Source organism: Hyaena hyaena, unplaced genomic scaffold, assembly GCF_003009895.1.
Source record: "Hyaena hyaena isolate Hyena2069 unplaced genomic scaffold, ASM300989v1 scaffold_88, whole genome shotgun sequence".
In the NCBI taxonomy this organism is placed as follows: domain Eukaryota; kingdom Metazoa; phylum Chordata; class Mammalia; order Carnivora; family Hyaenidae; genus Hyaena; species Hyaena hyaena.
In genome coordinates this window covers 294375-313586 of record NW_024080720.1, presented here as the reverse complement: position 1 = coordinate 313586, position 19212 = coordinate 294375, and the positions used below count along the sequence as shown (strand labels likewise).

The following is a 19212-nucleotide window of genomic DNA, read 5'->3' as shown; positions in this document are numbered from 1 at the left end:
AAAAAAAAAAAAAAAAAAAAAAAAAAAAAAAAAAGTTACCAGCCTACAAATTTTGCAGTTACTGAAATTATGGTAATGTGTGGCACATATGGGAGTGGAACTCACAGAAATTATACCTAAAAACAATTAGCTTGTGGGTATAATTTTATTACTCACAAATATCCAACTGAATATAAAAACCTTGAACAAATCATCTCCAAACAGAGCAGCCTCACAGACTCTTTCTATCTTGCAACTGGAGAGTTATTAGGGGGGACTCCGTGTGGCCAAACAAGAATTTCAGGAAGAGCTCTCTGTATCCTTCTCCACTTCATTTCTTCTTTTCTTCTTAATTGGAGGTGGGACAAGAATAGAAAACACAGTATTTTTAAACAATGATGCTTTCTGTTCTTGGACTCTAAATGTTGTGGTACAAAGATTCTCTTGCAAATGAAGAATCTTGGTTTGAGTTTGGAAATAATAACCCAACATACCCCTACCCCTTAAAATTTGATACTGATTTTAATTAGATCCTTTTTGGTATAAAATTGTGTGTGTATAAGAGTTCCCTAGGTGGCTCAGTGAGTTAAGTCTCTGACTCTTGATTGTGGCTCAGGTCATGATTTCATGGTGGTGAGACTGAGCCCCACATCTGGCTCCGCACTAGGCATGGAGACTACTTAAGATTCTCTCTCTCCCTCTCCCTTTGCCCTCAAAAAAAAAGTGTGTGTGTGTGTGTGTGTGTGTGTGTGTGTGTGTGTGTCTTCGTGTGTGTATCCATGGGAAGGATGATTTGACACAGGCTTAATGTTCCTCTTAGCCACAACTCAAGTACTGAAACAATCCTTTTTTTTTTTCAAGCTATCCCATTTTGACAGCACCATCGTTTCTGGATGTTTCTATTTAAACTTTCAGAATTCTCAGGAAGATGTCCTTTTCCTACCCTGATTAATGCTGCTCTTTTTTATTTCTAGGAAAACAAATATTTCACCAAATGTCTTTATTTATTTATTTTTTTAAATGTTTTATTTATTTCTAAGAGAGAGAGAGAGAGAGACAGTGTGAGCGGGGAAGGGTCAGAGAGAGAGGGAGTGACAGACTCTGAAACAGGCTCCAGGCTCTGAGCTGGCAGTCAGCACAGAGCCCGACACGGGGCTCGAACCCACGAACTGCGAGATCATGACCTAAGCGAAAGTCGGACGCTTAACCGACTAAGCCACCCAGGCGCCCCTCACCAAATGTCTTTAGATTTGCACATGCTGGATACACAAGCCACCCATGTAAATTTACAGAAGAGTGACATGTGTATATTCTTCTTTGGGGGATTCTTCATTATGTAAATATATTTATGCCAAGATATACATACTCATAATAATGCCCCTCTATGTGTCCAGGTATAGACAGAGTAGTGTAAGGAAGACATAAGGGTCACTGGTTGGGAGTAAATCTCATGGTACCTTTTCTTTATAATCACCTTCTGTGTTCTCTGAGTTAGCAAAGATCAGGAAGACTTGTTCCAGTGTTATCTGGCTGATGGAGTAGTCTTCTAAATTGAATTGTTCTTTAGCTTCCTCCAAAATTCCAAATACCTTTAGAAACAACAGCAATAAAAAAGTGCAGTTATCATTGCAGGCCTCCCCTCCAGCCTCCAACCCAGATGCGCATCTCCTGCACTTCCTCCAACTCCTGCCAACTTCATGTTGGAGGACAAAAGAGATAGATGAGAAAATAATTGAAGAGACAGTTGAGAATCTGCAAGGAAGCACTTCTCTCTCCCTACTATATTGTTAGACATGATGACGAATGAGACTTAAGGAAGAGAAATCAATTAAACTCTAGGGGCCTTTGAAAAATAACAAACTTTAGGAAACTTTTCTGCCCCTCATATAATGTCAGGCTCCTGTTACACATGCTTGGATATCAGTTACTTCCCCCATCATGAGTACTTTCCTAACATGTAACATTAGAAGAACATGGTTTCTACATTCACCTTTCCCCAGCTGTTGTCCCTGCGGGGAATGTAGTAGTTTAGGATCCCTTGATTCTCATTCTTTAATACACTACCTAAGAAATGAAAGAAAGATAGATGAATAATCTTAACAGATACCATTTTTAATTTCCAAAATACTGTAGATCAATCTTCATTATACACAATAGAGGGGTAAATAGACATTGCTTTTTTTTAATAGTTTCTTGTCAAGTTGGTTTCCATATAACACCCAGTGCTCATCCCCACAAGTGCCCTCCTCCATGACCATCACCCCCTTCCCCTCCCCCCTCCCCTGTCTGCCCTCAGTTTGTTCTCAGCATTCATGAGTCTCTCATGGTTTGCTTCCCTCCCTCTCCCCCACTATTTTTTAGACATTGTTAATACAAAAAAAGGGGGGGCATGGTCAAATAACTCTCTTTGGTACACATGACATGGTTAACTCCTTTCAGATTTATTCTTGATGAAATAGCCTTATTATGTGGAGTTCATAGCAATTATTGGGGGCAGGCTTTCAGGTACAATAGACTTGTCAGCTCAAATGCCTCATGTTAAAAACCTGAGCCTCCTCAGGGCTCCTGGGTGGCTCAGTTGGTTAAGTGTCCAACTTTGGCTCAATTCATGATCTCCTGGTTCATGAGTTGAAGCCCTACATTGGGCTGTGTGCTAACAGCTCAGAACCTGGATGGAGCCTGCTTCAGATTCTGTGTCTCCCTCTCTCTCTGCCCCCACTTGCACTCTTTCTCTCTCTCTCTCAAAAAAACATTAAAAATTTTTTAAAGAAACAACCCTGAGCCTCCTCAAATTCTAAGATTACAACAAGACTTTATTTCTCAACATAGTGCTGAGAACATGATGAGCTGGCTGAATTTTCACTCTGGTTGTGTGGATATGTATGCATGTAGTGTGCTTGGTGTGGAGGAGAGCAGGACAAGGCCTCCTTGCTATTCTCATAATTACACGCCCTGTGAAAGACAAAATTATACCTATAGATTACCAGAGTCAGCCTGTGTGTTCTGTGGGTCCTTATCCCACTGGGGGAATGAGAGGGAAGAGGGGATATCCATTTCTAATGGGAACAAACATGTTTACGCTCATCAGTGCACATTTTTAGGTTGATGCAAATTGGATTAGCTGGGTTTAAAATGTTTTAAAGTTAAAAATACATGTTTATAATGGTGAGATTTTTTTAGCAAATTTTAATGCATGTATTGTCTCCATGATCATGTAAAGCTCTTTTTGTGTGTGTATGAAATATTTGAAGCATGGAGTTTAATGAGTTACTTGAAGCAAACACCAGTGAAATCATCTCATTTAGGCCAAGTAATAGTAAAGCAGACACTCCCATGTGTCACTTCTCAGCCTCTATCCCCCATAAAAAATCACCAATACTTTCAAGTTTATTGTGGATAATTCCCTCCCAAATATGTTTTTTTTTTTTTTTACAAATAGTTTATTGTCAAATTAGTTTCTCCATAACACTCAGTGCTCATCCCCAAAGTGCCCTCCTCCATGCCCATCCCCCCCTCCCCCCCACACCCATCAGTCCTCAGTTTTTGTCAGCATTCAAGAGTCTCTCATGGTTTGCCTCTCTCCCTTTCCCCCACCATTTCCGCCCTTCTTCTCCCCCTTGGTCCTCCGTCAAGTTCCTCCTAATCCTCCTATACGTGCAAACATATGGTATTTGTCCTTCTCTGCCTGACTTATTTCGCTCAGCATAACACCCTCAAGGTCCATCCATGTTGCTACACATGGCCAGATTTCATTGTTTCTCATTGCCATGTAGTATTCCATGGTATAGATAAACCACATCTTCTTGATCCATTCGTCTGTTGATGGACACTTAGGCTCTTTCCATGTTTTAGCTATTGTGGAGAGTGCTGCTATGAACATTGGGGTACATGTGCTCCTATGCCTCAGCATTTCTGTATCCCTTGGGTAAATTCCTAGCAGTGCTATTGCTGGGTCATAAGGGAGTTCTATTGTTAGTTTCCTGAGGAACCTCCACACTGTTTTCCAGAGGGGCTGTACCAGTTTACATTCCCACCAACAGTGCAGGAGGGTGCCCGTTTCTCCACATCCTCGCCAGCATCTCGAGTTCTCTGATTTGCTCACCAAATATGTTTTTACCTGTGCATATACCTCTAAAAATTGAGGTAGCGTTTTCCTACCTTTGAAGCTTATGTGAATGGAATCATCTGGTATATATATTTTTCTTTCCGCTTTTTTCACTAAATGTTGTAAGATTCATTCATGTGGTCACAGAAAGCTATAATTCATTTTCCTCTGTAAATAGTAATCTGATATATGAATATTCCACAATTTGTTTTCCATTAGGCTACAGGTTATCTGACTATTGTGAATATTGCCAACTTATATATTATTTTATTTATCTCCTTGTTACAGGTGGATGCAAATATCTAAAGTGTAGCTGTAGGTAGAATTGTTGGGCCATAGCTTTTTAAAAAACTGGTTCAGTTTCACCTGTGAGATATAGCAAGTTGGAAAGACTGTCACTCACACTCTTACTACAAGAAAGCTGGACAAACTGCAAATAATGTTTTTTCTTGAAACCTTCAGTTTTCTGATAGGGCAAACTCAGGGCAACCTGTATCTGGAGAGAGACAGGCATCTATAGAGAGGATTAAAACCAGAACATTTGCTGTGCAAGGCAGACACTGCCAGATGATAGAAGCTCAATTTAAAAAATGTAATAAGTAGCTAAAGATCAAGTGTGGAATGGCAAGAGAATTATGAAGCCCACTCTTTTATTTTTAACATCTTTGATTTTGGTTTTTTAGTAGTGCTTCTTACACGTATTAGAGAACTGAATTTTGCTTGTGAGCCCAGATGAATTTTTTTTTTTCATTTCATGCAGGGGTTAAGTCTATTTATATATGCTGAAAGGAGCAGCATGTTTAATTCTAGTTTTCCTATATAATTTTTAAAATTGTATATGCATATATACAGATAAATGCACAAATATAAATACAAATGTAATATACAAAATATGTCTGTGTGTGTATGTACTTCACCTGTGGTTGGTTTTTATTCTTACTGTTATATTGGTGATATATATTTGTTCTTATGGTTAGCTTCATACTGATATCTTTTCCAAATATTTATAAATAGTCCCTTCTTTTTAAGACAGTGATATAAACATTTAGTGCTCACCAATAGTTCCTATGCAGAAACTGCTCCAATCATTTCTTAGTTGATGTGAAATGTTTGTTTGTATAGTCTTCAGGGAGAACCACTGGGGACAATATCCCCTGGATACCTATTTGTTTATAACTCTTTTTGAATTTTATTCTTGAAGATCATTTTGGCTTCATGTGAAACTATGGGTTGCATTTTTCTTAGCGTAGAATCCCAAGATCAATCTAAATTTCTTTCCCTTATAAACTTTCCTTCTTTCCCTTATTTGTTTTAAATCTGGACTCTAAAGGTCAATCCCCTTTATTATTAAAATACAGTAGTTATATTGGAATACTCCTTGGTGTATTAGCAAGATATGGAGTTAATTTTTCAGGTTGTCCTTTCAGTAAGCAGGTTTGTCTCATCTTAGGAAATTTTCTTGAATGGTAGTTTTTAGTATTTGTTCTATTTTATGGCTTTCCTTTTCTTCCTTGTGGACTAAGTTCATATTGTGTTGGGTGGTTCTTGTCTTGCGTCTCTCTTACTTTGGCATGCTTACCTATGTTTCTGTTTGATGGTTTTCTGTTTTGCTCCTTTCCAATCTCCTTTCCCTTGTGATTTCTATGTGGTTTATTTGCTCTTGATAGTTAAGTATTTCTGAAATATTTAAAGTACCCTCTCCAATGAGGTCAGCTGTCTTTGCATATGCCCCTGTTGTCTAGCCATCTAATCCCTTTGCTCTTCCGATTGTAATTTAGGATTTTCTTACATACCATCTATCCCCTTCTTAATTCTTTAAGCTCGTGTTGAAATATTAGGTACTAGTTTCATCTGCTCTGTAGCCTTACAGCTCTGCTGTTCTTTCAATGTCTGTAGATTTTTCTTTTATCCTCTCTTATGATATTTTTCTGTGGGATTCAGTTTGAACCTTTCCAGTCATTTATCTTTAAATGAGGTTAATTTTCTTATAGCTTTAGTAGGAATTTCCTATGTAGAAGGTGGGGTAGGACAGAATATTTTCTTAGCTTTAGAGTCCTGTTTTGTAGGGTTTCTTCTGAGAATCTTCTGGGATTTGTCAAGTAGACCTTCCTCTGGTACTTTCTGATATCTGCCACTTGTGGGTCTCTCTCCACTCCAAGCTTAAATTTGAGATCCTTTCCTCCAGAAAGGATATTTGCTCCTACTTGGAATCAGAAGATGCTACTTCAATGAGGGAGCTTGGGGCAAGCTGAGGGCAAAATGCAGGCTAGTACCCCACCCCCACCCCCACGTGGAATATGTGTGATATTCCTTGGACACTCCTGGCTACCTAAGAACAAAGGAAAGGGGTTTAAGTGCTTGCCATGGTGATATGGGAAACTAAGGCAAATAAAAAATTAAGTTCCTTTACTGCCTATAGCTCAATGACAAGTCCTTGAAACAGGCAGAGTGACCTCCTTCTAGGAGCTTAGCTGCCTCAATGATGACACTTTGCTAGGGGCAAAAGAGACCCTTAGCTTAACATTATCCCAATCTTAAGGATCCTTTAAATCTACTTCCTTTATCTCAACTGCCTCAAGATATATGCTGGCAATCATACTCCAAGCTTATGGCCTGTGGTATACATCTAAAGGATCTCATGACCGAGGTTTTGTTAAATGGTAATAAATGGTTTTTCCCTAGCAACAGCTAGCCCCTCAAGGTCCTGGAAACCTTGCTTCCAAAACTCTTTAGAGACTTACTCTATCCCTGAGCCCCTCCCAACCTGAGAGTGTATAATGGGTTACCTTCATGACCCCAGTGCATCTCTTCCTGCCCACGGGTCCTGTCTCCATGCTTTAATGAAATCACCTTTTTGCATCAAAGATGTCTTAAGAATTCTTTCTTAGCCATTGGATCCAGACCCCATGAGCCCTCCATCACCCCAAAACTTCATCACAAGTGACCAACCCATTTGTGGCAGCCTTTGAATGAGCTTCCCAACCCTGATGAGGGTACACAGCTTCATCAGTGATGCCAGTGCCACAATGGCATTTGCTTCCACAATTTGCATTTTCTAACTGCTCATGGTTTCTTTTGTTTGTTTTCTCCTTTTTTTCATATTTTCTGGTTACTAAAATTTTTTCTCAATTTTGTAGGTAAGACAATTACTGTATTTAAGATGAATTTTTTTTAAAAAAAAATTGCCAATTTCTAGTTTATTTTACCAGGAGTACTTTTCAGAATATATAAGCTAACATACTACAGAAATCATCTTTACATTAAAAAAAACACATGGTCATTTAAATTTCTTTGGGATGATGTAGAATCATTTACCCTAGATATCTGATTATTGCGGCAAACCCTCTTTTAGATGACTTTTCCTGCAATATTTATTTCTTCTTTTTAAAAATCAAAATTTAGGTGTAAGTGCCATGTCAGTTCCTTTTTGATTCTGTCATATTTGAATAGGTATTTGCTTCAGCATGATGGAAGGAAGAACAGGGCAACAACCACCTTATAATAGAGAAAACGCCTGCATTCCTGTTAAAGCTCTTGTGTCCACATCCTTGAAGATAGGTCTTGGGTCAGTGTTTAGTGTACTTCCTTCAAGAAGAGCTAGGACAGCACATAGTAGTGAGGTATTCTGGTCACAGCTTCTTTTGTGGTACTTTAAGACACCACATAAAATAGAAGATTGATAGAATAAGTACTCAAAAATATGTGCTGAATGAATGCATTGAGTATTGAACTTCTTTTTTTTTTTGAGTATTGAACTTCTTAATGGACATATCCATCTGCATGTGTCATACGCACATCATAATCACTATGACCAACACTGGAGTAATTATTTTCCCATACATCTGTTCTTCATATCTCCACTTCAAATAATTTCTTATCTATTTTCTTTCTTTCTTTTTTTTTTTTTTAAGTTTACTTATCTTATTTGGGGTAAAGAGAGAGGAAGAGAGAGAGAATCCCAGTCAGGCTCTGCACTATCAGCATGGATCCTGACATGGGCCTCGAACCCAGGAACTATGAAATCATGACTTGAGGCAGAATCAAGAGTTGGATGCTTAATTGACTGCGCCACCCAGGCACCCTTCTCATCTATTTTCTGATCTTCATTCCTACTGTGTAATCAATCGTGCTCTTTTCCACTGCTTGGAAGATAAACTTACAACTTCTCAGCCTGACACACAATGGAAACTTCTCTGATATTTTACTCAGCCTAACAGAGTAGAGTAAGATGAAAAACCGAAATTATTAAAATCTTTTCCATGCTTTTGCTTTATGTTTAAGAAAGAGAGGTAAGGGGCCCCTGGGTGGCTTAGTCAGTTAAGCGTCCGACTTTCGCTTAGGTCATAATCTCGCGGTTCGTGGGTTTGAGCCCTGCGTCAGGCTCTGTGCTGACTGCCAGCTCGGAGCCTGAAGCCTATTTCAGAGTCTGTATCTCCCTCTGTCTCTGACCCTCCCCTGCTCACGCTGTCTGTCTCTCTCTCTCCTAGAAATAAATAAAAATATTAAAAAAAAAAAAGAAAGAAAGAGAGGTAAAGGACAGAAGGAAATAGTTGCTGTCTCTGGTATTAAACCATGTAGCTAAAACGTAGCTAAACCATTTTAGCAGCAGAAGCAGAATTAGTTTTGAAAGAAGAGAAATGCTTAGTGGTTCTTGTTTATTATATTTCTGTATCACAATCAAAAGATTGGGATAGATGCTTAGTTAGAAGAAAAAAAAAAGCCTTAAAACTTTGCAAAGTTAATATGTGAAATAATTGAGAATTGTACTTGAAAATATGACTTTAGTGATATAACTTATATTGACAGCACAAATCCAAAACTGTCTTATTAAAATGATACAAGAGCTAAGGGAGAACCTTCTTATATGTATATGAAAACATATGCTTCGCCATACTAAAGTTACAGAAAGAAGGATCTGAAAAGGAATTCCGTATGGAAGATCAATAAATATCAATAACCCACAGGAAACAGTTATTGGAGACATAAAACATATGGATGATGAAACAATAAAACTATAATTTAACACATCTTTATAAAAGTTAGCCTAACCTAGTTTACCTGGGAATGTCATTGTGATGAAAAATTTTAAATCATTCAGTTTATCCTCCTGCGTATCAATCTTGACCTTGATCTTCAGGATGTAAATGTTGCCAAACTTGTTTTTGAGGTGCTGAGGGCTACCCAGGCACATGAACTTTCCCTGCACCATGATGGCCAGCCTGGTACAGAAGGCGTCGCATTCCTCCATTCTAGCAAAACATGATACCATAAAAAGTTCTGGTTTTGGAGGACATTCTATAGTTCAAACAGAGCCAGGATTTGTGACTCTATTTTCAATGTGAAATGGAATTTGGTAATCATAAAGGTTATAGTTGGGAAGTGAAAATTTTTCAAACAATTAGTAGTAGAGTACAAATCCTCAAACACAGCCTCTCTCAAACTTCCTGCTCTTTCCCCACTCTAAATTATTTAACTCAATGAGTATTTTTGGCCACTCCATTCATTAGGATTAAGGAGGAACTCAGATACCCTCAAATGTATTGTTAATATTCCTAGCACCAAATAATTCTCACTTATAGCCCGTACAATACTTGCCAACCCTCATTCAAGCTTCCAAATGAGCCACACCTATGGGAAGTTATGATGATGGCTTTGCCACTTTCACGTGTCCACGTCACAGCATTCCAGAGCAGGCGTCGGGCTCCAGGGTCCATGCCAGTTGATGGCTCATCTAGCAAAATGACTGAGGTATTTCCCATTAGGGCAATAGCAGTACTCAGCCTACGTTTGGTTCCTCCACTTAATGGTCATAGAAGGAGAGAAAATTTAGAGGAAAGGGAAGTTATACAAATTAGATATTTATAGGAAAGAACATAAACATATCAACAAACGTTTAACATGAAATTCCACAGTGTTGATTAGTTTCACTTCAGTAAGTTAGCAGGCCCAGTACAGGTGTATATATCAACTAATTTTCATTTGAAATGTAGATGAGTGACTTCTATGTAACTGATTTTAGCTACATTATCAGTGGCACAACTTTGAGATCATATTGATAGTATATTGAGGTAATATCCCTTTTGAGATTTAGAGGCTATAGTTTAAGTAGAACTAGGATTTTTAGTTTCACCTCTGCAAAAGAAAGACGTGGAGCTACACTGATCTATGTTATTAGTATTATCTGAAACTAGCAACTCATGAGAGAGTTTTACAATTAGATAATAGTGTGACAGAGGGATTTAGGTAGAGCTGTGTACATTTATTTCAAACATCAGAAACATAGGGAGGCATCTCAACATTAACAGTCCAAGAAAAAGATCATCATAATGATATAGCTCACCTGTACGTACTGATAAGCTTGTCAGCATGGAGTTCCAGTTGCATTGAATTCAACCATCTATTCACATACAGCTGAATCTGGTGCTCAGAGATTCCCCATAATCTAGCATACATGATCATTATTTCCCGACCAGTCATATATTCCAGCAATGCTTCAGTCTGAGGACAATAGCCAACCTTTGACTTCACCTGGTTATGAGAATTGCCTTAATAAGGAACCAAGTCCTCTATCCCACTGAGTGCCCCTGGATGAGATAGAAGACTCCAGTCCTCCATGTCTCTAACAGTCCTACCAATATTTTTTCTTTTCTAAAGGCTACATGATGATGGTCATTGGATCTATTGTAATAACTTGGAATAAAAGATTCCTTAGTTCAGATTTAATGATCTTAGGAATGAAAAAGTTAGAAATAAAGTCCCAGAGCCCAATGAATTTGGAGTGTTAGAATACGAGATACTCCCCTCATTAATAAGAAACTCTAGTGGACATGGCCACCATAAAAGTTTTTGCATTGCACAACCTGCAAATTCATGTGTATACCTTGTTTCACAGTAAGACTAAACCAGAAGCAAAGCCTTTCCCCACTCTCACAAATAGGAGAATGCCAATGACTGTTGCTTTGCCAATAACCAACCCTTGTATGGATTTGCATTCAGATGTACATAGACTAGGTATTCAGAGGAAAAGATAATAACATTATTTTATTAAAGTTAATCAAAATTTTATTAAAATTTGAAGTAGTTATTCTAAAAATTAAAATTCACACCTTTTCTTCTGAGAGTTTATTAATTAATTTACAGTAATCTCAGACTATTAGCAGCCATAGTCTCTTGGTAGAAATCAAAACAAACCCTTTCTTCTTCTGTGTATAAAGTTATTGTTCCATATTATCTTTGAAAGTAAATGAGCTACGGGGCGCCTGGGTGGCTTAGTCGGTTAAGCGTCCGACTTTCGCTTAGGTCATGATCTCGTGGTTCATGGGTTTGAGCCCTGCGTCGGGCTCTGTGCTGACTGCCAGCTCAGAGCCTGGAGCCTGTTTCAGTCTGTGACTCCCTCTCTCTCTGACCCTCCCCTGCTCATGCTGTCTCTCTCTCTCTCCTAGAAATAAATAAAACATTAAAAAAAAAAAGAAAGTAAATGAGCTGCATACAACCATAATTCAGTGAACAAAGAGAAAGATACCATGAATGTCATCAGTAGAAATAATACTTACAGCAACATATTTGTAATGACTTCAGAAATTGGTATTATCAGATCAGATGAGAAAATGATTGTGCTTATTATGTTTAAATAAATTTTAAAAACTTAAGAATATATTCATGAAAAAAGTGAAGCTGGAGATAATACAATACCAGATATCAAGTTATACTACAAAGTTGTACTAATCAAAACAGTATGGTACTGACACAAAAATAGACACATAGATCAATGGAACAGGATAGAAAGTCCAGAAACAAACTCACAATTATATGGCTAATTAATCTTCAACAAAAGAGGCAAGAATATGTAATGGGATAAAAACAGTCTTGTTTCTTCAACAATTGATGATGGGTGAACTGGACAGCTACATGAAAAATAATGAAACTGGACTATCTTCTTTCACCATACACACAAAACAACTCAAAATGGATTAAAGACCGAAATGTGAGACATGAAACCATAAAAGTCCTAGAAGGGAACATAGGCAGTAATTTCTCTGATACTGGCCACTGAAACATTTTTCTAGATATGTCACCCAAGGCAAGGGAAATAAAAGTAAAAATAGACTATTGGGGCCACCTCAAAATAGAAAGCTTCTGAATAGCAAAGGAAGCAATCAACAAAACTAAGAGACAACCTACTGAATGGGAGAAGATATTTCCAAATAACATAATCAAGGAAGGGTTTGTATCCAAAATATATAAAGAATGTATACAACTCAACACCCCTAGAAATAATCCAATTAAAAAATGGGAAGGAGACATGAACAGACATTTCTACAACGAATACATTCAGCTCTCCAAAAGCCACATGAAAAGATGCTCAGTATCACTTATCATCAGGGAAATGCAAATCAAAAAAGTATAATGGGATACCACCTCACACCTATCAGAATGGCTAAAATCAACAACACAAGAAACAAAAGGTGTTGGCAAGGGTGTGGAGAAAGGGAAACCCTCTTGCACTGTTTGTGGTTTGTGGGAATGCAAACTGGTGCAGCCACTGTAGAAAACAGTATGGAGGTTCCTCAAAAAATTAAAAATAGAACTACTATATGATCCAGTAAATCCAGTACTGAGTGTTTACTCCAAAGATACAAAAACACTAATTCAATGGATCAATGCACCCCAATGTTTATTGCAGCATTATTTACAATGGTCAAACTATGGAAGCATTCCAACAGTCCATTGACTGGCGATGAATGGATAAAGAAGTGGTATATACATATATACAAATGAAATATTACTCAGCCATAAAAAGAATGAAATCTTGGCATTTGCAACAACATGGATGGAGCTAGAGGGTATAATGCTAACTGAAATAATTTGTCAGTCAGAGAAAGACAAATACCATATGATTTCATTCCATATGGAGAATTTAAGAAACAAACAAATCAACAAAGGAAAAAAAGAGAGGGAGGGAGAGAGACAAACCAAGAAATTCCTTTTTTTTTTTAAATGTTTATTTGTTTTTGAGAGAGAGAGAGAGAGCACAAGCAGGGGAGGGGCAGAGAAAGAGGGGGACAGAGCACCTGAAGCGAAGGGGCTCTGCACTAACAGCAGTGAGCCCCACTGAGCTTGAACCTATGAACTGTGAGATCATGACCTGAGCCAAAATTGGCCACTCAACTGACTGAGCCATTCAGGCACCCTGAAACAGACTCTTAACTATAGAGAACAACCTGATGTTTATCAGAGGAGAGGGGGTGGGGGATGGGTGAAATAGATGATGGGAATTAAAGAGTACACTTATCATGATGAGCACTGAGTAACGTTATGGAACTGTTGAATCACTATGTTGTACATCTGAAACTAATATAACACTGTATGCTAACTACATTGGAATTAAAATTTTAAAAATTAATAAAATTTAACAAAATCTTTATGAAAAAGAAAAGTATAAAGTTACCTTTGTACTTTTGGTATTCAACCATATTTTGGAAATGAACCACATATACCATCTAAAAACTAAAAATAAGTAAGTAAATAAATTAAGCATGTTACAAACTTTATGAATGGGTTTGACAGCAATTTAATCACAACGGAAGAAATTATCATGGAGATTAAGTAATAAGAAAGTACCTAGAATGTAGCACAAAAAATTAAAAACTGGGGAAGCATGAAAGTGAGAGATAAGGACAGACTGGAAATATGTGGATAACTGAAGTTGCAGAAGGAGGGAAAGAAAGGAACAGGAGAAATATTTGAAGAAATCGTAAGTGAAAATTATCCAAAGCCAATTAAAGATACCACTTGATAAATTGAAGAATGTAAAAAATTTTCAAAGACTCAGAATAAAAATTTAGAAGATTCAGATCCAAATATTTCATATTGAGGCATATGTAAAACAAAGAAAAAATTTAAAAAGCAGATACAGAGGGAAAAAAAGATCATCTGTAAAGGAATGTCAGACTAAGCTAATTATCTTTCTTTTTTTAAATTTTTTTTATGTTTTATTTATTGCTGAGAGAGAGAGAGAGAGAGACAGTGTGAGCAGGGGAGGGTCAGAGAGAGGGAGACACAGAATCTGAAATAGGCTCCAGGTTCTGAGCTGTCAGCACATAGCCTGACGCAGGGCTCGAACCCACGAACCGTGAGATCATGACCTGAGCTCGGACGCTTAACCGACTGAGCCACCCAGGCGCCCCAGACTAAGCTAATTTTCAAAAGTAGTGATGGAAATTAGATGACAGTAAAACAACACAATCGGTTTGCTAGAGAAAAATAATAGCAAACCTCAAATTCTATATACAGTGAAAATACCTTTTGCCAATGAGGGTAAATAAGAGGCATTCACAGGTAAAAATAAAATATGAATAAGAAAGTTTGCTCCTGGGGCGCCTGGGTGGCTCAGTCGGTTAAGCATCCGACTTCAGCTCAGGTCATGATCTCACAGTTCGTGGGTTAGAGCCCCACATCGGGCTCTGTGCTGACAGCTAGCTCAGAGCCTGGAGCCTGCTTCGGATTCTGTGTCTCCCTCTCTGACCCTTGCCTGCTCATGCTGTCTCTATTTCTCTCTAAAAAAAAAAAAAAAAAAGAAAGAAAAGAAAGTTTGCTCCTGAGTTTCAGATTGAGAATCTGCAAGTCTGCAATTGCTAATTCTACTCCACACTGAGGAGAGGTCCTAGCCATTGCAATGAGGCAAGGGAAAAAAGCATAAGATTGGAAAGGAAAATAAACTCTTGTTATCTGCAGCAGTCATGAATGTTTAAGTCAAAATTCCAATATAATTTATAGATAAATATTAGAAGGGAAAGTAGTAATTTTGTTGATAAGTTTAATGTTTAAAAATCAATTGCACTCAATAGACCCTCAGCAAATAATAAAATATAAAATCATCTAAATTAACATTAAAATATAAAATATACAGAAATAAATTTCATACAGTATCACTTTTTCTTTTTTTTTTTTATTTTTATTTCTAGGAGAAAGAGAGAGACAGCGTGAGCAGGGGAGGGTCAGAGAGAGAGGGAGTCACAGACTCTGAAACAGGCTCCAGGCTCCGAGCTGGCAGTCAGCCCAGAGCCCGACGCGGGGCTCGAACCCACGAACTGCGAGATCATGACCTAAGCGAAAGTCGAACGCTTAACCGACTAAGCCACCCAGGTGCCCCAACAGTATCACTTTTTCTTGATCTTATTTCTAAATAGCAAGCTGAATTCTCTTATTAGTGTAATATCCTTATTCAACTATAAAACCATTATTCTGAGACATTTAATAAGACCCAAACACATAGAGAGATATATTATGTTCACTGTAAGTATGTCAATCTTCTGGAATCTCACTTAAAATCCCAGCATTTTTATGCAAAGATGAGCTAATTCCTCAACTCATCTATAAATTTAAAAGCCCATAAATAACCAAGAAGAACAAAGTTTTCACTTATTGGTATTATGACTTTTTATAAGACTACCTAAATTAGGAAAATATGGTATTGATGTAAGTATAAACAAAGAGACCTATGGAGAAGAACACAGTCCAGAAACAGTCCCATATTTATGTAACAAGTGAGAACAATTCATCACATAGAAAGGATTCTCCATACGATCATCAACAGAAACTTTTGAGACTAGAAAGTAGTCGGATGTTATATTTAAAGTGAGAAAAAACATCAACCAAGAATTCTATACCAAGGATTTTGTCCTTCAAAAATAGGAGAAAATAAGAAATTCACTGATAAATAAAAGATAAGGGAGTTCATTACCAACAGATCTACCCTACAACAAGTGCTAAAAACAAACATTAAAGGACACTAAACAGTAAATTAAAGCCATATGAAAAGATAAAGATCTCTGGTAAAGGTAAGTACACAGGCACATATAAAAACCAGAATTATTATAATTTTGATTTAAGACTCAACTATTTATTTTATACAGTATTTGAAAGGCAAACACATAAAATAATTTTTAGTGGTACACAAAGTATAAAGATGTAATTTGTGACAACAATGACAAGGTGTGGACATGGGAACAGTGATGTACAGAGTTTTGTGTGTTACTGAAATTAAGTTGGCATCAAACCAAAATAGACTGTTACAACTTTAGGGTGTTAAATGAAATCCCAATGGTAATCACAAAGAAAATATCTGTACATATACACAAAAGGAAATAAGTGTATCAAAACATGTAACTACAAAAAAAAATCAACTAAACAAAATGTAAAGAAGTAATGGACGAAATTAGGGGCAAAAAACATCAATAAGAGACATAGTAAGCAACAAATGGCAAAAGTAAGTCTTTCTCTATCAGTATTTTCTCTAAAAGTACATGGATTTAATTCTCCGATCAAAAGGCATAGATGGGAAAAATGAATTTAAAAAAACAAACATGATCCAAATATATGCTATTTAGTCAGACTCACTTAGGTTTAAGGACACAAATAGGCCGAGAGTAAAAGGATAGGAAAAAAATTTCATGAAAATAGTGCCCAAAAGAGCTGAGTGGCTATACTGTTATTAGAGAAAATAGACAAACTCAATAACTGTTACGAGAACAAATACAGTATTATATATTGATAAAAGGGTGAATTTACCACAAATATAACCATTATATGTGTTATATATATGTGTATATATATATATATATATATACACACACACACACCAAATATCAGAGCTCTAAAGTATATGAAGAAACCAATAATAGATTTGAAGGAAGAAATAAACAACTGAAAAATATGGAGATTTCAGTACTCCACTTTTACTTCATTTTCTTTAAATTTTATTATTGAAGTATATTTGACATACAATATTATATTAGTTTTAGGTGTACAACATAGTGATTAAGCTCTATACATTATGCAATGCTCACCATAAGTATAGTTACCATCTGTTACTAGACAATGTTATTATAATATTGACTATATCCCCTATGCTATGTTCATCATCCTCATGACTTATTTATTTTATAACTGGAAGTTTGTACCTCTTAATCCCTTTAATTTATTTTGTCCATCCTTCTACCTGTTCCTCTCTTAAAACCCCCCAGTTTGCTCTTTGTATCTAGACTTGGTTTCTGTTTCTGTTTCTATTTGTTCATTTGGTCCTTTGTTTTTTAGATTCCACATATAAGTAAAATCACATGGTATTTTTCTCTCTCTAACTTATTTCACTTAGCATAATACCATCTATGTCCATCCATTTGTTGTAAATGGCAAGATATCATTTTTTATGGCCAAGTGATATTTCATTGTATTTACATCTTCTTTATCTCTTCATCTATCAATGGACACTTAGGTTGTCTTGGCTACTGTAAATAATTCTGCAATAAACATAAGCTGTGCATATATCTTTTTGAATTAGTGTTTTTATTTCCTTTGGGTAAATACTCAGTAGTGAGATTTCCAGATCATATGATATTTCTATTTCTATTTTTTGAGGAACCTCCTTACTGCCTGCTAGGAATTTTGAAATCTCTGACCCCAAGGACCACCTAGAAGAACCCAATCACTTCCTTAGTATCACTTCTTTCTCTAAGTGTAAATGTGATCAAGTTATTCAATGTATACAATATCTCCTATCTCATTCTCACAACTTTTAGAGAATTCTAATACTTTCTTTTGCTTCAAAGCTAACTTTCTTCAAAGTATGATCCAAATTCTTAGTTTCACCTTTGTTACTAGAATACTGTTCATCCTAGAGCATCCAGACTCCCACAACCCCATCTACCTGATGTCATGACAACATCCCATGAACTAAAGAGGAAAGACCTGCGGGGCGCCTGGGTGGCTTAGTCGGTTAAGCGTCCGACTTTCGCTTAGGTCATGATCTCGCGGTTTGTGGGTTTGAGCCCCGCGTCGGGCTCTGTGCTGGCTGCAGCTCAGAGCCTGGAGTCTATTTCGGGGTCTGTGTCTCCCTCTCTCTCTGACCCTCCCCTGCTCACGCTGTCTCTCTCTCTCTCCTAGAAATAAAAAAAATAATAATAAAAAAAAAAAAAGAGGAAAGAGATGCACTATTCAGGCTCCCATTACAACCACCCAACTGACCATAGTACAATAGTTCTTGTTAACTGCATCAGTGAAGTTCTACTTGCTAAATCCAATACACAGGTGCCTGGGTGGCTCAGTCAGTTAAGTGTCCGACTTTTGATTTCAGCTCATGATTTATGAGTTTGAGCCCCGCATCAGGCTCTGTGCTGATACCATGGAGCCTGCTTAGGATTTTCTATTTCCTTCTCTCTCTGCCTCTCTCTCTCTCAAAATAAATAAACAAACTTAAAAAAATCCAATATACACTATTCAGGCTTTATCTTGCCTGAGATTTTCTGGAATTTGATACCTTTGACCATTTTCTTCTTCTTGAATGTCTTCTCCACTTAGGTTTTCCCCAAGATTATGCACTGTTTCCCATTGGCTTGTGCACCAATGACTGGCTGATTCAGGGATACAAAAGACAGCTACCTTGCTTTGATTTGAGACCACTCTGAAGGCCATCCTGTTCCACAGCTCTAATGAGCATGAAGACCTCAGTTACAAGTGAACTGCACTTAATACGTAAACTGCAACTTCTGCCCAATCTTTCCTTCCTTACAGCACCTTGTCTGACATATGCTGGACATACTATTGATAGAACTTGCCTTTTACTCTAACAGTTTCAAAGAACACAAAAGATATTCATGTCTTAGCTTCTTCTGCTCTTGTGGCCTTTCCTCAAAATTGTATTTCTCTCTCCAGAATCTATTGAACCAACAGTATCAATACCAATGTCTACCATGATGGCCATCTATTATCTTCAGTATCTGCCTATTACCTGTACCTCAAGTCATCAAGCTTCTCATATCTTAGATTGTAATAGTGTCTTACTTTTTGGAGACTTTTTGTGATGCTAAATTGCTCAAGGAACACATCCCCAGAGGTAACAGTCTCCTCTCCAGTCAAAATTTTGAAGGTAGTAGTTTTTCCAGCTCCATTGAATCCAAGCAATCCAAAGCACTCTCCCTTTTGGACTGTAACAGAGATATTTTTCACAGCCAGAATGACTGGATACTTAAAATATATCTAAAGGAAGCCAGAAAACACAATATAGTAAAGAATATTTGAAAATCAAATATAATACATTTCTCAGATCTCTTCAGACATTTTCACAAGAACTC

The 19212-nt window shown here is 37.2% G+C and overlaps 1 protein-coding gene across 1 annotated transcript in view; it reads right to left on the bottom strand.

Annotated features, from left to right (window-relative positions):
• Positions 1 to 126: 126 nt before the first annotated feature.
• Positions 127 to 19212, bottom strand: part of LOC120233298 (ATP-binding cassette sub-family A member 3-like) — a 127702-nt gene continuing 108616 nt past the window's right edge. The window contains exons 26-32 of the mRNA XM_039234460.1: positions 18923 to 19117; positions 10425 to 10612; positions 9713 to 9883; positions 9143 to 9333; positions 1970 to 2043; positions 1437 to 1568; positions 127 to 327 (exon numbers count right to left, since the gene is read on the bottom strand). Of these exons, the coding sequence (XP_039090391.1) occupies positions 280 to 327; positions 1437 to 1568; positions 1970 to 2043; positions 9143 to 9333; positions 9713 to 9883; positions 10425 to 10612; positions 18923 to 19117 (999 nt within the window). The 3' untranslated portion in view covers positions 127 to 279. The remainder of the gene's footprint in view (positions 328 to 1436; positions 1569 to 1969; positions 2044 to 9142; positions 9334 to 9712; positions 9884 to 10424; positions 10613 to 18922; positions 19118 to 19212) is intronic.